The following is a 19,379-nucleotide window of genomic DNA, read 5'->3' as shown; positions in this document are numbered from 1 at the left end:
AATTTACCTCTGACTTTTTCCTTAACATACGACCAAACTGCAGTCCAAGTGATTAAAATTGGCATGACCGAGGAGGCCAATAAATCAGAGCTTCTGCACTCTTCCAAAGTGGAAATCGAAACAAAATTAAATCCATTTTCAACTGAAACTGGTTGATTTCTATTAAGGATAGTAATATATATATATATATATATATATATATATATATATATATATATATATATATATATATATATATATATATATATATTTATATTCTTTAAAGATTATTTATTATGATGACATGAGATTCCCCTTCATTTTTTTATAAATGATAAATCATTCTGACAAATTTTTAAAATATAAACTTAAAATATTATAAATATCAATGTTTTAACAAAGTATTTTTAGGATGTAACCGATACGCGTGGTAATGAATTTGAAGAATTTTGTTTAAAAAGAGAATTACTTATGGGAATTTTCGAAAAAGGCTGGGAGAAACCATCCCCTATACAGGAAGCCTCTATCCCTATAGCACTGTCTGGAAAAGATGTACTTGCTAGAGCAAAAAATGGAACAGGTATATTAATTTCTTTTTAGCATCTGATAGATACATTTTTGCCCTTTTCTTCTATACTGCCTGAATTTGCAGGTAATAAATGTTATGAACTATAGATACTTTCAGAAATGTTATTTTTCTATATCGGTATTATCTCTATTAATTGACTTCCTTACAGAATTTCATTGTATGCAGTACATTTTAACTCTGTAAAATATAAATTATTTGTTTAGTTTTCATTAATTGTTTGATAATTGATAAATCATTCTTATCTTAACTAAATTCAGATAAGAATGGTTTTATATTCTGATTTATAAAATTTAAAGCTCAGTAAAATAATAAATGAAAATAATATTTCTAAAACTTGTAAACAACATATGTTTCACATTTAAATTTGTATATAATGTTACAATGATTTTATAAAAAGTATTCATCAATAATAAAAATTTTTCAATATTGTAACATTGGTTACAACATTTTCTCCACCAAGTGATCCAAAATTTGCATTTACAATGAGGTTATTTTGTTAAATAACTTTATATTTACATAAGATAGGATAAAAGTTGTTAGACCAAAAGAAAGTTTATCCTTTATATATGTCATTTAATCCATAGTTGAAAAACATTGTAAGTAGAGTTACAATGTTAATTATATCAGGTGTCGATTTAATTTATAAAAAAAACACAATAACTCTAGCATTAGGAAATAGTTGAAAGAAACGCTAGAAACAAAGCATTTATATAAAAAAAACACAATAACTCTAGCATTAGGAAATAGTTGAAAGAAACGCTAGAAACAAAGCATTTATATGTATTGTTTTATTTTTTAGGTAAGACTGGTGCTTACAGTATTCCTGTGTTAGAGCAAATCGACCCTAAAAAAGACTGTATTCAAGCACTAATTATAGTACCAACGAGAGAATTAGCATTACAAACTTCACAAATATGCATAGAACTAGCCAAATACCTAGAGGTTGGTATTAAAATTGAGAAATAAACGGGACATATTTCATGATAATTCTGTGTACTAAATATGATACCAATTTTTTAGGTACGTGTTATGGTGACAACAGGTGGAACAAACTTAAGAGATGACATTATGCGTATATACCAAAAAGTGCAAGTTATCATAGCAACTCCAGGGCGTATACTTGACCTGATGGAAAAAGGAGTAGCAGTTATGGACCAATGTAAAATTCTTGTATTAGATGAAGCTGACAAATTACTGTCTCAAGATTTTAAGGTATTATATTAAATTCAACTATTTTTATTGGTGCTAAAGACCTATCTATTGTCAACTGCTGCAAGTTTGCTGCACATATTGTTCTAGCATCTTCATCTACACAATCCTTCCATCTAAGTTTTGGCCTACCTCTAGGTCTATGAGCCCCGTCCCATATCAGTTGGCCCAACGTTAGATTAAGAAGAAAATTAAATTTTAGACAACAAAAGTTTAGTATAAACTTTAAAATATTTATTCATTTGTATTCATCAAACATAATTTTTGGATTTCCATAATTAAAGAAAATATTTTTAAATTAATGAAAACGATTAATTAAACAGAATATAGTGTGAACAGAATAAAATGTGAAAGTTTACCATTACTGAGTGATATTCCCGTTATTTTTAATTACATCCAAAAGTAATTGGGGCATAGTTTTTGCCAAGTTCTGACAAACTTCTGGTGTAAATGAATCCCATATTTCTTGCAATTATTGCTTCAATTCGTTGACGGATCTGGTAACCTGTTTCTTTAATACCATTTTATTTTGCTCCACAGAGTTTCTATGGGGGACAAGTCAGGACAGTTCGGAACCCAATCCAGAAGTGGTATATCATAGTCTTCAATTCATTTCTGAGATAATGCTTATAGTTTCTGATAAACTCTTTTTTGAGATATGAGACTTTGAGACAAAATCTTCCACAGATGTTAAACTTTGTTCCAAAATTGGTAAAAAAGATTCTTCTAAAATCTCAAATATTTGTCTGTATTTACAATCCCATCGATAATGGAACTTTCCCACACTGACATAGACTATAGACTACACGCTGCCTCGGATCATGACATCCAAAAGACATTTGACTTTTCTCTTTAGACAGTTGGGATGAAAAGTTTTATTTTTCCGTGAATTATGTGACTTTCCAACAAACATTTCAAATTTGGACTTATCACTCCATTTGATTCCATCCCATCATGAATGTGTCCTATTTTTATGCTCTTTTAGCTATTTTAACCTATGTTCCTTTTGTTGTAATGTTAAAAGTGGCTTTTCCTTAGCCTGAAACAAAATGAAATTTTTCTAAAACAATTCGTACTGATTTTTAAAATTTTTATAACTTTATTTTAATCTACCAAATCCTAATTTGTGTGCCTCGCGGTGATATGTTGATCTAGAAATATGTTTTCCAACAATGTCACTCCACAAAACACTTACGTCTAGATAAGGTGCACAGCGATTTTTCATTATACTGCTTCTTAATGGCCCTTCAATCTTCTTCAACTATTTTATTATTTCCTAACATTTCTAGGTTTTGTGACGACCGAATCTGTAGTTTTGTATTTTCTGACTATATTTTTTATACTATAACAAAAGAATTCCATCATATTCGCGTTTTACGAATTATATTTTCCAGATTCTAATGGTGATTCAACAAATTGTCCTATCACTAACTTTACCTCGACCCATTTTAAGACACAAACGACAATAAGCTTAACAATCTCACAAAATACATTTGATATTAATTGACAATTGTTTTTGTCATTTTTCATAGCTACCTCTGGTTTTAAGGTAATTATGAAAAAATCACCATATGTTGATGTAAGAGAATGAAAAGCGCTGATTTAGTGAAAAATATTTTTCTTTTCAAGGAAAAATCCTCGCTAAGGATTCATTTAGGAGTGTTGTTCTGCTGAGATCTTCTTAGATGTTTGTCCTGCCCACTTTAGTCTTCCTATTTGTATGGGAGATATCACATGTTTACCACCAGATATTTGTTTAGTTTTATCTCCTCGTCCAAATATTATTTTCACAGTTCATTCAAATATGAGCAAGAGGTTTTCATCTGTCTTGGAAATGGTCCATGTTTCCGATCTGTATGTCAGCATTGGCAGTACAAGAGTTTTGTATAGTGTTATTTTTGTTTTCTGGCTCTATATGTTGTAGTTATTTGAGAGTTTTCCAAATCATCTTTTTGCATTGTACATATTGCATTCACTTGTTTTTATTTATTATTTTTGTGGTATTTACAACTTTAAACACTTTTATACTTTTATATACTTTTAATATGACAAAATTTTACATTCATGCAAATTTAACTTATTTTAGGGAATGCTTGACACTGTGATTAAAAATTTACCACAAGAGAGGCAAATTTTACTATTTTCTGCAACTTTCCCTTTGACAGTTGAACAATTTATGAGAAAGCATTTACGAGATCCATATGAGATAAACCTCATGGAAGAACTTACACTGAAAGGTGTAACGCAGTATTATGCATTTGTCCAGGAAAGACAGAAAGTGCACTGTTTAAATACTCTATTTTCCAAGGTAGGAAATTTACTTTTATATATAACATAAAAAAGAGTATAACAGTGACAATCTAATCTTGATAATTTATTTTTTATTGCAGTTACAAATTAATCAAAGTATTATTTTTTGCAATTCTACACAACGAGTTGAATTGCTGGCAAAGAAAATAACGGAACTGGGTTACTCATGTTATTATATCCATGCAAAAATGGCACAAGCACATAGAAACAGGGTGTTTCATGATTTCAGGTCTGGTTTATGCCGGAATCTCGTTTGTTCTGATCTGTTTACAAGAGGTAGGTACAGGTTGACATTGCTAATAAGTAAATGTATACCGAATGACAAAAAAAGGTAAACACCTACTTATGTTTATTAGAATTCATTAACTTTTTTAGATATCGACTTTCTTGCCATGAACAAGTGATAACAGTTTAAGGTTTATCTGTTAAGTTTTGGTGTTTGGTGATTTAGAATCATTTATTTTTCGTGAATTGACTGTGTCAGTTAAATAAATTATTACAATCAGAATAGTCAATTTCGTATAGCTGATTGAGGAGCCTTTTTTGGATTGCTCAAAATACCTAAAGTTTATAGAATTCGTTGGTTCTCTTTTGAGAGAGGTTGAATTGACGGGTTGTATGAAGCCGGACTATCAATAAGAGAAGTTTCTAGGAGGACCAACATATCCTTACCGAGTATACTGCAATGTTAACGAGTGTGGACTCAGGAAAGTCGAGGGCTCCCAGTGAGGAGTTCTGGACGTCACAGAGGGACCACAGAGCGACAAGATCGTCGATTAAGACTTCTGGCTCGTAAGAATTCAGTACTACTTAAGCCATTCCAAATCAGTGGTTTGAAGAACATGAACGGATCGTTGGTATACATATGGTATATCACCGAATACGACAGGTTGGTCTTTTTTCTATCGCCTAAATTGGGTGCTACCTCGTGACAGCTGAACATCGGATTAACCGTTTGCTGTGATGTAGAGAAAGAATTCTATGGAATCGGGAATGGACTCCGGTGGTCTTAAGTGACGAATCCCGCTTCTGCCTGGGGGATGCACGCTGCTCGGGCAAGAGTGAAAGGCGACGTGGTAAAACACGTGACCTTCAATTTGACAGTGCGGTACGTTCACTACAACGGGGGAGTTATTGTATGGGATGCCATTGCTTGTGATAGCAGGTCGAGACTAATTTTCATCAGGGGCAATATGATAGCCCGACGCTATATTTAGGAAATATTGGAGCCTCATCTTATTTCATACCTAAACATCCAAAACCCGATTTTTTAGCAAAAAAATGCCAGACCGCAGGTTGCTAGAGAATCGTTAAGTTTCATGGATTAACATCTCATCAACTGTTTATCTTGGCCACCACGATCGCCTGATCTATTTCCAATTGAACATGTCTTGAGATATGGTAGGTTGCAAGTTCTTGAATTTGCAACACTGTACAGATTTTAGCAGCTATTACTCACGAAGTTGCAGTAGCCTGAAATGAGATGCCAATAGGATATTAGCCAACTCATCAGAACGATGCTCAGGCATGTTAATGAGTGTGTAAGAAATTGTGGATACTAGCACATTATTGAACCAGCTTCTTCAATAAGTTGACGAATCAAGCTGAACATGTAATCATTTTACGAGTAAAGGACACTGAACATGTATATCAAAAATTATTAGAATCAGATAAATATTTCTGTTTACCTTTTTTTGTCACTCATTATAATTTATGGTTTTCATTGTAAATGTGTTTAAAAAGTCACAGAAATTCGGTCGTAATTTTTCAAAAATATGTCACCCATAAATTCCTTGAAACAACTTTCTTCAATCAGGATACACCAGGAAGAAATGCATTTAAATATTGATATTACTAGTATACAGAGTGGGCTATTAAAAATAATTTCATTTCCATGATCAAAAACTACATTAAAAAGGAATTGCAAAGATTAAGTTGAGTTTATTTGAGTTGAGTTGATTTATATATTATAAAGCTTTATATAGTACTAGCTGACACTGCTAACTTCGTAGCGTACCGCCTTATAATTAAATAATGTGTTCTATAACTAAAAATTTACAGACAAAAAAAAATTAAAAAACAATTTTTTAATCAATTTAAAACTTTCTGGTAAACAATATTTTTGTTTTTTTTTATGTGCGCAATACTTCTTATACAAGTTTCTATAATATTTTCATATCAGACGTCTAAATGCAATGAGGCATTTGCTTGACAAGGCAAATGCTTTACTACTTTTCTACGAGATTTATATATATATTTCTACTTGTAATCAAAAGGGCAACCAGTTGCTGTATAGTTTTAATATAAAAGCCGACATCTTACATGAAACATTCAGGATACAAAACAACTAACTATAGACTAACTCGCGAGTTAAGAGGGAATTCCATTGTTGTTTAAATCTTACAAAAAACGCCTGTGCGTATGAACGATATATTAAAATAATAAAAAATTGGGTCAACATCTACAGGTTGGGAGGTCGATACCTCAGCTCTTAACTGGAAAACTAATGTTCAGTTTGTTATGAAGCCACAATTTAAATTTCAAAAACTCCAAATGACGACAGTTTAAAACAATATAGGTACCAATAAATCTTTGTTAAGAAGTTGACAGAAACTACCTATGGAACCTGCAGCCGTGAAGGTGGATTTACTATTAAAACCAGATAAAAGGAACAGTATAAATAAATTGATTGAAAAGTACTATGGAGACTCTTGGCAAAACGATGAAACAAGAAAGCATACAGCACCCACGACAAAAATAAGCTAGTTGCTTAACAAAAAGAAAAACTTTGATACAATAGATTTATGGGCACCATTCATTAGGTATAGAGGTAGCCAATAAAAGTAATATAGGGGAAAGCGTTGTACCTTGGTACTGATTTGAAACAAAGATTTTTATTATTACTTGAGCACATTATTTAATAGTTTTATTAATACTGACCTAAACCCCATGTTTTAGGAAATCTATTAATATTTTAAAATATAAAATATGTCAATTAAAAAGGGAATAAAAAACTATTTTCTTCACACTTGCTAAGTATCCCAAGGTACATCACGGTGTTGTACCTTGGGATACAGGGTGTTGTACCTTAGAACTAAGTAAAGGGATAAAAAGTATATAAATCTTATGTAATGCATATAAAAATAAAAAACATTAGAGCTAGAAAAACATCATTGGACAAAAAAATCAATCTAGGGAATAAAAATTTATGTAATGCTCATAAAAATACAGAGCTTTAGAGCAACAAAAAAATTACTGAACAAAAAAATCAAATTCGGTAATAAATCTTAAGTAATCCTCATCTTCTTCTTCTAATGGCGCTACAACCCTTTGTGAGTCTTGGCCTGCTTAACAATGTTCTTCCATTCTGCCCTGTCGGATACTTTCCTTCGCCACTGCCTGATGTTCATGGTTTTAAGATCCATCTCTACGTCGTCTATCCATCTTTTACGGGGCCTTCCTCTTGTTCTGTTTCCTTGGGGCTTCCATCTCTGGATTACTTTTACAGCTCGATTATCTGGCATTCTTTCTAGGTGACCAAGCCAGTTTAGTCTTTGTGATTTTACAAATCTGACAATATCTGCGCTCTGCATTAGTTCATCCAGCTCGTGGTTCATTTTAATTCTCCACGAACTATCGCTGCATTGGGTTGGTCCAAATATCTTCCTTAGTATTTTGCGCTCAAATATTCTCAGTTGATTTTCATCGGTGGTTGAGAGGGTCCACGTTTCACATCCATATGTGACCACTGGTCTAATTACTGTTTTGAAGTAATCCTCATAACAATACAAAATATGAGAGCAAAAAAAATTCTTGAACAAAAAATGTAGCAAATAAATTTTATGTAAAGATTATAAAAATAAAAAACATTAGAGCAAATCTCTTCTAACGGCTACTTTTACTGGATTAGTTCATGGACATGTCATATGCACTGAAATTCACAGAGAACTTTAGTTGCTTCAAAGGTTCCGAGGTTCCTGTGGTTAAGGGCGAAGGCAACTTGATATGATTTATCCCTCGTCTCTTTTATATAGAGTTTCATTTCTTAAGAGAAAAGTATTTCTTCTGGTTGTAACAAGATATTGAATTTCATACAAAATTTCTATTTTTTGTATGACTTGCTACATAATGAAACAGTTTTCTTCTTGACATCAATTTTAACTAAAACATAATCGTTTTGTTTTATTTCTTCACATTCAATCTTCTCCTGTAAGGCTATATCCATTTCTTCCTCCAAAACTCCTTGTATTAATTCTTGCATGGATATATCACAATCTTTGTCAGACAAAAGTCATTTCTTCATCCTCAGAACTAAAGGTCTCTATAATTTTGTCTTTGTTTTTCTTTTTGGAATTATTTTTGTTTTTCTTTTTATCAAGAAACAGTTGTTTAGGAGGGACAGAACTTCTTTTTATTTTTGTTATCTTCAATCTCGTTTTTTTCCGGCGTGGCTGTCAGTATTCTGCATGTTTCAGGTTGTCTTCCTCTTGTGGACTTCTTTCTCGCCTGAGTTTTGGAAACGGGCGAAAAACTGTGTTCAAAAGAAGGTTTGAAGAACATCCAGTGCTAAGAGAAAGGAAGAAGGAAGGCGAATACTGGACTTTATACAGAGAATTAATTGATGTCGATGAAAAATATTATGGATATTTTAGAATGAATAGGATTCAGTTTAAATTTAATTACACCTTCAGTTAAAAAACAAAATACTACATTTAACGAAGCCATACATATCAAACCAAAAAGTATTTTTAAAAAGAAGAGGTATCACTTCCCTACAAAAGTCCTAATTGTTTATCACTTCCTTGATTAATTGTCACAAAGCAATAAAAACACATGAATAAATGACAAAATAGCCTCGAAAATTATTTGTTTAAATACTCTGTATCAAATTCAAACAAATACCTAAATAAACAACGAGGGGAAAATGACGGATATCTAATTTATATTATCCTTACCAACCGGTTACGTAGCTCGTTACGTAGCCGTCGGCATCAGTAAAATATTGTTTTCGAATATACTGAACGGAAACGTTAGGTGCCTGAAACGCTACGTTCCGGACAGTGTGAGTTGTTCATATTTAAAACTATTTATTATATTTTTCGGAAACTAAACGCTATGTGCTGCAAACGCAACGTGCATGATAATATGCCATGACCTTTAGGAACATTATAATTTTCTTCAGTAGTCACTCCGTCATTTAGCATCTCTTCGAAATATTCTTTCCACCTTTCACATATTTGGTCTTCGTCCACTATCAGGTTTCGTTGCTTATCTTTACATTCATCGTTCTTCCCTGATACCCAGTTTTAATGTATTTTACCTCTTCGTAAAAAATTTTTTATTTAATTTTTTTTTGTATTTTTCTTCAATACGCTTTACTTTATCATCCATAAACTTTCATTTCAGCTCCCTTAAGATTTTATTTACTTTTTTTCGTTGTTCCTTACCTTTCTAGGTCGCCTTGTTTGTGCGATCTTAATGTTTTTAATCTCAAATTTGATCTTTTTTAACTCTGTTCTACATTCGTCATAGAACCAGTGGTTTTTTCTAAATCTGTTTGTTCTTGGTATGTTCTTACGTTGCTTCCTTTATAGTGTTTGTCATTTTCAACAACTATTGTTGTATGGTACTCACAGTAGTTTGGCGTAGGTTTCTTGGCGAATTTATCTTGTATTAAGATGTGGTCTATTTGATTAGTTTCATTTGATCCCGCAATTTTCCACGTTCCTTTATATATATTTTTTCTTCTAAAATGCCTACTCATTATTTTCATCCTGTTTTCAATTGGCCATTATCATTTGTAATCATATGTTTACTTTCACCCCCTGTTATGTTTTTATATATATCTTCTCTTCCGACTTTTGCATTGGCGTCGCCTATAATAATTTTAATATCTTGTCTGAGCATTTCTTCAGACAGTGACTCAAATTCTTCATAAAATTCATCTTTCGCTTTTTCTCCTTTTTCTTCTGTTGGAGCATGTATATTTATCAGCGATATCGTTCAAAAATTTTAAATTTGAAATCATAAAAAGGCACTGAATAATTGATTAAATATTAAATATAATTTACCTCAGAGAAGATTTAATAAATTAAATTGAATCTTGAATCGAAGCAAAAGATTAAATAAGCAAAAGACAATATAAAATCTAATAATCCCCTTCTACAGTTGAAATGACAATGAGAGGTGACATGACAGAGCAGAGTCGCCAACTGAATAACGTTTTTCGAGAGTGAGGCATAGAAATTTACATGTTCCATGTCTGTGACATAGAACAGACTGAAGTCAAATACAGGAAATATAACTGAAATAAATGAATATTGAAAATGAAAAATAAAGATTAAATAGCATATTTAGTTGATTGAAGAGTTGAATAAAGAATTGAACGCCATCTATTTGTAGAATAAAAATAGTAAAATGAAAGATTATATAGGAAGTTAATAAATGAATAAAATCAAAAGAAATTGAATTAACATATTTATTAAAAGAAAAATAACAAACATGTAACAAACGTTATAAAGTATAATATACCATTCGATTCAGAAAACTATGTAGACAAATAAAATAGAATAAAAAAAAACGAAAAAAAAAATTTTTTTCCAGTGGTACCTGGTCCCCTTAACCTTTTCGACATTTTAATTACGTTTCCCATTTGTTACTTCCGTAACAAAAACTCCGCAGCACCTATTGCCATTGAATGATTCTTCTGAGTTTGTTCAAGTAGTTTTAAATCATTTTGGCATTTACACTTCCCTGATATGAGAATGATAATGTATTATATTAGTCCTGGTAGTAGTTTCCCAACATACTTGTTTTTCATAATTTTAAAGTATTTAGATAAAACTTCTTTTCCACCCGCTATATATCATGTATCTCTTGTATAACAATATAGACTTAGTAAAGCTATTCTCCCAGGACTACAAAAATCAAATGCTACATAAAGAGAAAACACAATATTTTTTGGGGAAATCTCTTATGGCTCATTAGAAGAGGTTTTGATTGCTTGGAATGTGTTTTTTAATATTAAATTCTTACTTGGAAAATTGGGTTGTTGAAGAACGTCTCAAATGAAATTTGTAGTACCTATATTATATAATTTTGAATACAATTTTTTAATGTTTTTTTTTATTATTTTTAAGGTATTGATGTACAAGCCGTTAATGTCGTAATAAATTTTGATTTCCCGAAAATGGCCGAAACGTATCTACATCGTATAGGTAGATCTGGTAGATTTGGTCACCTGGGTATTGCAATAAATTTGATCACCTACGACGATAGGTTCTCCCTTCACCGTATTGAACAAGAACTCGGTACTGAAATCAAACCCATTCCTAAAGTTATCGATCCTAAACTATATGTACCAAAAGTGGATGATGAAGAAATCGAAACAGGAAAATAATAAGTGTGGCAAATATTAATAGTGTGACTCGATGACTCAAAATCGTGTAAATATTTAGAGGACATAAAAGCAAAACTGAAAAAGTAACTTTAATTTCTTTTTCAAAGAAGATATTTTTTGTTCGAATGTTTATACAGAATGATAATATGATATGATAATTTAATTCATTTGTGATATTTATTACAAAAACGATCATAAATTACTGCTACATATAAACAAATTTATTGATTCTAAATTGATGATAAAATTTTCTAATTATTAGATGGTGCATAATATCAATTGTGATATAAACGTAAAGTAAAAATAAAAATTATTCAATATAAAGGTTTTAAAAAATGCTACAATGAACATTAAACATGTCGAAAAAATGAAGGTTATCCAAAATGACTGAAGATAATATATAAAAATGGTTAAAATTTAAATAAATAAATATTCCAGCTATTTGCTTATGTGTAGCAGCTAAAACGTCGATTTGTAGTAATATTTAAAGGTTGTTTATATCATTATGTGGTTAATTTTTTCCAGGAAGTTAGAAAATAGACTGTGACATGAATAATTGCTTCATAATCCAAATTATAGGACCTACCTGTTGGTATTAAAACTATTTTTAATCAAATTAAAATAAAAATATTAAAACATACTTACACATAACGTAATATAATTATTTATTAATTTATTATATTTAATTTATTATTAATATATCACCGGAGATTTTTAAAAGAGAAATCAAGATAAAAAGACAATTTTTAAATTCGACAATTATTTGAATCTTTGTCGTATTTACTTATTTTATCTTAAATATTTATTGTGTCTGTGATCAAACTTAAATATTTGTAAATGTTTAAAATGTAAGTAATACTAGTATACTTACATCTCTGTTTTAAGAACTGCCAATTTGTAGTAACGATTGGAATACAAGAAATAGTTCTTACTTCATTATATTTATTGACAACTTAATCTTTAATTTTCGGTCTAGTGCTGTGTAAGTGTGTGTTAATGTTGCAAATTAAAAATAAATTATATGTGATATTTTGTTCAAATGACAGATCCGTACTTTTCATTTGCTCTATAAACTCGACAGAAGAGTAATTTTAAATAAATTTTATATTAAATTAAAATTTAATATATGATAACTTGTTATGAGCAATTATGCCATCGTCATTTTGAAACAGCAAAGTTACCCATGTGGTTTCAAACTTTCTATTTTAATTTCTTGAAAAATACTAACTTAAAATTGTTTATGATAATGCTGAAGAAAATTAGTCCAACAAAATCTCCGTTTTTTCAGTACTATCATGTTACGATTATCATAGTGATCGACGGTGGATTTTCACTTTCTTTTATGAATGAAAGACTATACAAAAGTGTGGGGAGAGAAGAGACTCCAAAAAAAGTGATAACAGTGACAATTGTTTATGGGGGATTTTGTGATAGTGTATGCTCATACGTAAATAAATTGCAGGAGATTTTTGTGTGTAGTAACTGTCAGATCTTTCGGTTATTACTTACCTAGTGATTATTAAAAGATCAACTGTTAAATATGTCTAAAATTTAAACGATTTCATTCAATTTAATACTTTTAATATCCGAGACATATTTAATATTTTTTTTTGTGATATTTATGAGGACGTTATAAATTCGACTTTCAAAATTAAAACATTTCAATTGTTCTTGTTATTTTCTAGACAATCTCAACTTGTTCTTTTTTATTATGGGGGGGAAGTTAAATGTATGTAAAGTTGTTACACTAATGCGAAAATTACTTTCATTTATCATTATTATTTATTTCACACACTGGGTAACGATTTTTGCATTGGTATAACAACATAATTTTGTTACAAAAAAATACAAAAAGCAGGGAACTTTTTATAATTGGTTAACTTAATTATACATGTCTTATAAAGTTTGATATTGAATACACACTACAGTATAACTTTCCCAAAATAGCTTTACTAGGTAGACATTTTCAACAAATAGTCGATCAATACACTATTTTCTTGTGGCATCTTAATGCAATTATTATTTTTGTTGGGAATAAGCCACAATTTAAGTTTAAAATAAGTTTATTTTTGACGTTTCAATTCCCACTTCGGAAATCGTTCTCTAAATACAAAACAGTAATAAATTAAATTTTGTTTTTTGTTATTTAGTGAAAAATTTTTCTTAATATTTAATTTTATCTAACTCATTCATATTGACAATTCAGATATATATTATACATTTTAAAGTAGACGAATTTAAAATGATATTGCCAATATTGCTGAGTTGCGTTCCTGGGACGACTTTATTGTAAGGCATTTATTTACATGGAATCACTAACATGATAATTTTACTGTATCCTTGCATGTGGTGGTTGCTTTTTTAAAGACGAATCACCTGCTATGATTTTTCTGGATATTCTCAAGTTAAAGTTGATTTCATGTAATCGAATGAACTATCTTACATTAAAGTCGTCTACTTTAAAATGTATAATATATTATGTCTTAATTGTGAATATGAATGAATCAGATAAAATTAAATTATTAGAAGAATTTTTCACTGAGTAACACAAGACAAAGTTTGTATACTGTATTAATGTTTTATATTTTGAGAAGGATTTCCGAAGTAGAAATTGAAACGTCAAAAATAAACTTATTTTGAACTTAAATTGTGGCTTATTCCTAATAAAAATAGAAGATGCACTACTGTCTAAAATTTATATCATAATAATTATTAGTACAATATATTATCTTAAGACAACATTTTAAAATTTACTCAATACATACAAAAGCAGACTGAATTAAGCTCATGGGCGTTAAGTTTTAGTAACGGTTTTATCCCATGTTTACCAAGAATTAAAAAAGGAGGAATTCATAATTTTAAAAGACATTAATGATTTAAGGAGTTATTTTCTAAAATTCTCATTATTAAATCATAATCATATTCTTCGCCGTTGCCGATCTTTACTGATTATTCAATTTACGACTGTATCAGTCATAATTATCGTAATTTTAATAAACATTATTTTCTCACTGTTTTTGAGACAGCGTTTCTGTTCTGTCTAGTCATCTTGCCTTGTACCTAAGATATAGTCTTACTGCACTAGTTGCCTTACTCTCGAGCTAAAAAGAAGTATATCATGGTTTTAACAAAAAAGCGTTCATTCAAACAATTAAAATCATAGCTTCTTAATTATTCGGAATATACCAAAAGATCCTTTGGATCTTTTAAGTTAGTGTCTTTTTTTGTCAAAAAAAAAACGGACGAGGAACTAAACCGAAAAAGGTAGCTCCTGCTGGCAGCGCTAACCGTCAATCCTTGGCGAGAAAGCAAAATATGTAAATTGTGATATAATAGTAAAAACCTGTAAATATGAAGTAAACAACTAAAGCTGCAGAATATTTCACTGTCAAGCTGAGGTTTCAAGTTTGTTTTGCCCGCATATAATCTCATTTTTTAATAAATTTTTATTGAATACACCATCTACAACTCCGACCGAATCATCCTTTAGCTAGCATCAATCTCATGCACTTTTCTGTTGTAAGATTTAAATTTACCAACACAATTTGTTTCTAATACAATACAACTAAAATTAAATAATTTGCAACTGGTTAAATTCAAATAGTCGAAAATGAACAAACAATATTTACGCTAATTATATTTTTAATATCTATAATTATTGATCTGAGCAACTTATGAAGACATAATGTCCAGTAATAATTTTAACATCTCCAAATCATCAAATAAAGTTCACCAGATTGTACTTACGAGATTGCCCTTTCAAATATATACTTAATTTTGTGTGAGTTATGATGGATTAATTGGTAAAGCTGTTTTGGGAAACTGTTATCATTGTGTTCTTGGCTTAGGTTCTATTTTCTGCTCTAAATTATTTTAAATTTGTAAGAAATAAATCGAGCATTCCCTGCAAAATTGTTTTATTTTTTTCTTCTGCGTTCTGCCGTGAAGACGTATATTGCTAAATTGAGAAATATCGACGCAGATTAATCTGTGATGAACGTGCGAACTTTAAGGGGAACAAACTGTGATTCAAATCACTATATGGCGTGAGTACTTTTCCAGGAGATGCTGTCTGGGGTAAATATGGAATGTAGATAAGCTAAAACTTCCATTAATTAATTAATTAGTTCCATTTCTCATGAAAATTGAAAGAAAACAAAGACGATATAGGAATATATAAAAAGGAATAAATAGGAATACAAAAAGATATTAATGCGTAATGGTTTGATGATTAATGTAATGAACGTATAGAGAAAAAATGTTTAGCGAGATGCAATGATGTAGACAGTATTTCGAGGAGCTACTGAACGTAGAGTAGCAAGCAGCAGAGCAGGTTACAGCCGGCGATTGTAGAACCGCAGATTGAGCAGCCATGCTTGGAGGAAGCAATCTTGAAATTAAGAAATGGTGAAGCCCCTGGAGAAGATTTACTGATAGCAGTGATAAAATAATCAAGGTTTGGTTAAGGCTCTTCATAAATTGCTCTACGATATCTGAGACTACAATGCCTGAAGAATAGAGAGTAGATCTCAATTACAGGGGAGTTACACGACTCAATGGGTGGGTAATTATTGTAAATGCTCACAAGCAATGGCTACTTTTCTGGAAGCGACAATCACCCATTCAAACGGAGTCGAAATTTTTGTGGATAAAATTACCAATACATCAATCACTGTCTTTATTCCTCTATCAGAAAGAGTAATGATGTTACAACTTGTGCCTCAAATGTTAAAATGAATGTAGACAAGTCTGTGAAGAAAAGAATTTTGCGGTCATATCAAACAAGTAATAAAATATGCAAAAAAACATGAAACACATAATGGCCGGTCTCGATGCCAAAGAATACAAAGGGAAATGCGAAGATTTTATTGGAGAACATGGAGTTGGCGAGCGAAATGAGGAAGGTTGGTCGAATTTGTCCCAAGAAAAAGAAATGGAAAAAACAAAACACGTTATACAAGCTTCCACCCAGAAGATTATATACCTATCTGTCGCCTCAGGATACAGAGGCTAAAATCGTAAGAAACTCTTATCAAATTCACAAAGACGTATCTAGGTTTGGACGTGACGTCCGATCACAATCCAATTGTTGCTGAATTCAGGTTAAATCTAAACAGAAAAAATAGACACAACATCGATCTCTCTGGACTGTGATAAGATAAATCACGTTGCAAACCGTTCTGAAATATATCAGTTTTTAAATGATAAAACCACATAAAAATTATTTTTGTTATTTTCTACACATACACACACTCAAAAATGTTTTGCATAATGTAATATTTTCAAAATTATCCACCAAATCTGGTGAAATCTATTTTTTTTAACAAAATACTTTATTATATATATAAAATTGTATGTTTTGAAAAAAACAACAAAAAAAAATTTAAAGGATTAACAATTTATTATCATTATTTACAATATGTATTATAAATACATTTTTTTTTATTTTGTACAGATATAGGAACTAATACTTAATAAGCCATATTTCCACTTCTTGCATCAATGCAAGATTGAATGCGATGTCCCATGCTTCTTATAAGTGTATTAATGTAGTTCTGGTCCATGGTGCCCCATTCTTCAATCGCCGCTAGTCTAAGGTCTTGTAGTGTCCTTGGGGGTAGCTGCCGGGACTGAATTTTTCTTTTGAGCATATCCCATCCGTGCTCAATGGGATTGAGGTCAGGTGAGTAAGGTGGCCATTGTAATCTGACGATCTCTTCTGTCTCGAAAAAATCTGCCACATGTCTCGTACGATAGGGAGGCGCATTGTCGTCCATAAAAATAAATTCTGGACCAACAGCTCCTCTCCACAAGCGTACAACAGGCCTAAGAATGGTATCAATATAAATTTGTCCATTCATGTTACCAACAATAGGAATTAAAGGAGTTTTATTGTTTAGCATGATGCCGCCCCAAAACATTATGGAGCCCCTTGAAATGAGACTCTTTGGACAACTTGGTCAAGTCTATCTCGTCGATTTGGTTTCCTCCATCGCCCGTCCTCCAATAATCGCCCTTCCTGGGCGATTATCCGACAAAAGGCTAATTTTGGTTTCATCAGAAAATAACACATTTCCCCATGTGTTGTCATGCCATTGTAAATGTTCATTGGCCCATTCTAGTCGAGTCCTTTTCTGCTCTAACCTAAGCTTTGGTACAAACAATGGTCTTCTTGTAAATAAATTCGCCGAATGTAACCTGTTTCTAATAGTCTGATCGCAAATTACAATATTATGAGCTTGCTGGAGCTCTCTTCTAATAGCTGGGGCAGTCATAGAGGGTTTTTTCCGGGCAGTTAACGTTAAAAAGCGTTCTTGGACATTGGTAGTAATTCTGACTCTTCCGCTTTTTGGACGATCGCTAACAGAATTAGTCTCTCGATATTTTTTCACAATCCGAGATCCATCACTCTGATTAACTCCAACCCGGACAGCAACGTTGACTTGTGTGTGGTCTTCCTCAATAAAAGTAACGATTCTAGCTCTGTTGAACTCAGATATCACTTGTCTATTCATATTGTTCACTACAAAGTGAATAAAACGCAAACCAATTTTTACATATATCGGTTTTCGAAAACTGATTAACCCAATATGAATACTGAGAATCTTTGCGACGATTAAGAAACAAAAATCAAGCAATAAAATACATTATTTTAGTAGACAAAAAAAACTCAGTGCAAAAAATTTCAAATGAGAAACGTTCAGTGGCGTTACAGATAATATGCAAAACATTTTTGAGTGAGTGTAGTTATAGTGCTACGTCCAAGTCAACCATAGTACATGGGCGGTATGTACTCTGAAGTCAACCTAGTAAACGTAACGTGTCAATAATAATATAACCTATAAAGTACCGAAGAAATAGAAACAAAACTAGTTTTGGGTCAAGATTTACGCCGGTTTTCGAACCGGTGACAGGGCCGGACTGAAAATTAATCAACCATGACTTCGAATAACATTATGAATATTACTCACACTTCATCTCACGTCTCATATTCCAGTGTTGTCAACACATTCAAAGATCCAAAAAAAGTATAAGCTATAGTGCTTTCCAGTATAGAAGGAACTAAAGTTCATGACTATAGCATAGCCGTCGGTTCACTAATTGGTCCACAAAACGTATCCTTCGCTTCCAGAATTGCCAACAATAGAATATGTATATAGCTTTCATCTAAAAATACAGTTGGTTTACTGCTACATTCCCACAAATATGTTAATATAAAAGAAACTTAGGTAGAAATAAGAAGACATCTCTCCAGCTCAAACAAGTTAATTGAACAAGAACTACATCAGATGGGTATAAACTCCGTCTCAAAAATGACTTTTCTAAGAGTAGGTATGCCTAAAAGCGAATACAACCATGACTTGAGTTTTAGAAGGAAAATATTTATTACACCTTTGGAAATTATGTCTATTCCTGATTCTTTCATTATCTCTTATGATAATACCAATTATCGTTTATACCTTTCTATAGAAGGATTTAACTGTACAAAATGCAAGCCTGTTGGTCATCAGGAAGCTGAATGCTCTAACCAAGCAAACCTCACTACTTCTAATGTACACTCGGAAAATTCGCAAAACATTACCTACAGTAAATGCATCTAATACCTAAACAGAACAACAAAGTTCTGACAATGCTAATCCATCCACTACTAGTGCACACCCAAAAATTTTCTAAAACACATTAATTACAATAACATCCTCTACTAACCAAACAGAACAAATTATGGCAACTGACGATAACCTGACAGGATCCATAAGTAATAGAAGTGAAAGATTTTCCTTACAAACCCCATCTTCACCAACCTCAACATCGGAAATCCTACTCTAGTACAAATAACACCAAATCCAATTATTACAACCATCCCTAATCAACTAAAAAGGTTCATATCATCTT

The 19,379-nt window shown here is 31.4% G+C and overlaps 1 protein-coding gene across 1 annotated transcript in view; it reads left to right on the top strand.

Annotated features, from left to right (window-relative positions):
* Positions 1-15,398, top strand: part of LOC140437238 (ATP-dependent RNA helicase me31b-like) — a 33,616-nt gene extending 18,218 nt beyond the window's left edge. The window contains exons 4-9 of the mRNA XM_072526640.1: positions 391-559; positions 1,368-1,510; positions 1,589-1,780; positions 3,864-4,085; positions 4,168-4,363; positions 11,227-15,398. Coding sequence (XP_072382741.1) covers positions 391-559; positions 1,368-1,510; positions 1,589-1,780; positions 3,864-4,085; positions 4,168-4,363; positions 11,227-11,486 — 1,182 coding nt within the window. The 3' untranslated portion in view covers positions 11,487-15,398. The remainder of the gene's footprint in view (positions 1-390; positions 560-1,367; positions 1,511-1,588; positions 1,781-3,863; positions 4,086-4,167; positions 4,364-11,226) is intronic.
* Positions 15,399-19,379: the final 3,981 nt, after the last annotated feature.

The sequence above is a fragment of the Diabrotica undecimpunctata genome, chromosome 3 (genome assembly GCF_040954645.1).
Source record: "Diabrotica undecimpunctata isolate CICGRU chromosome 3, icDiaUnde3, whole genome shotgun sequence".
In the NCBI taxonomy this organism is placed as follows: Eukaryota; Metazoa; Arthropoda; class Insecta; order Coleoptera; family Chrysomelidae; genus Diabrotica; species Diabrotica undecimpunctata.
Note: the sequence above shows the minus strand (reverse complement) of the source record. Positions and strands in the feature narration are given on the sequence as shown.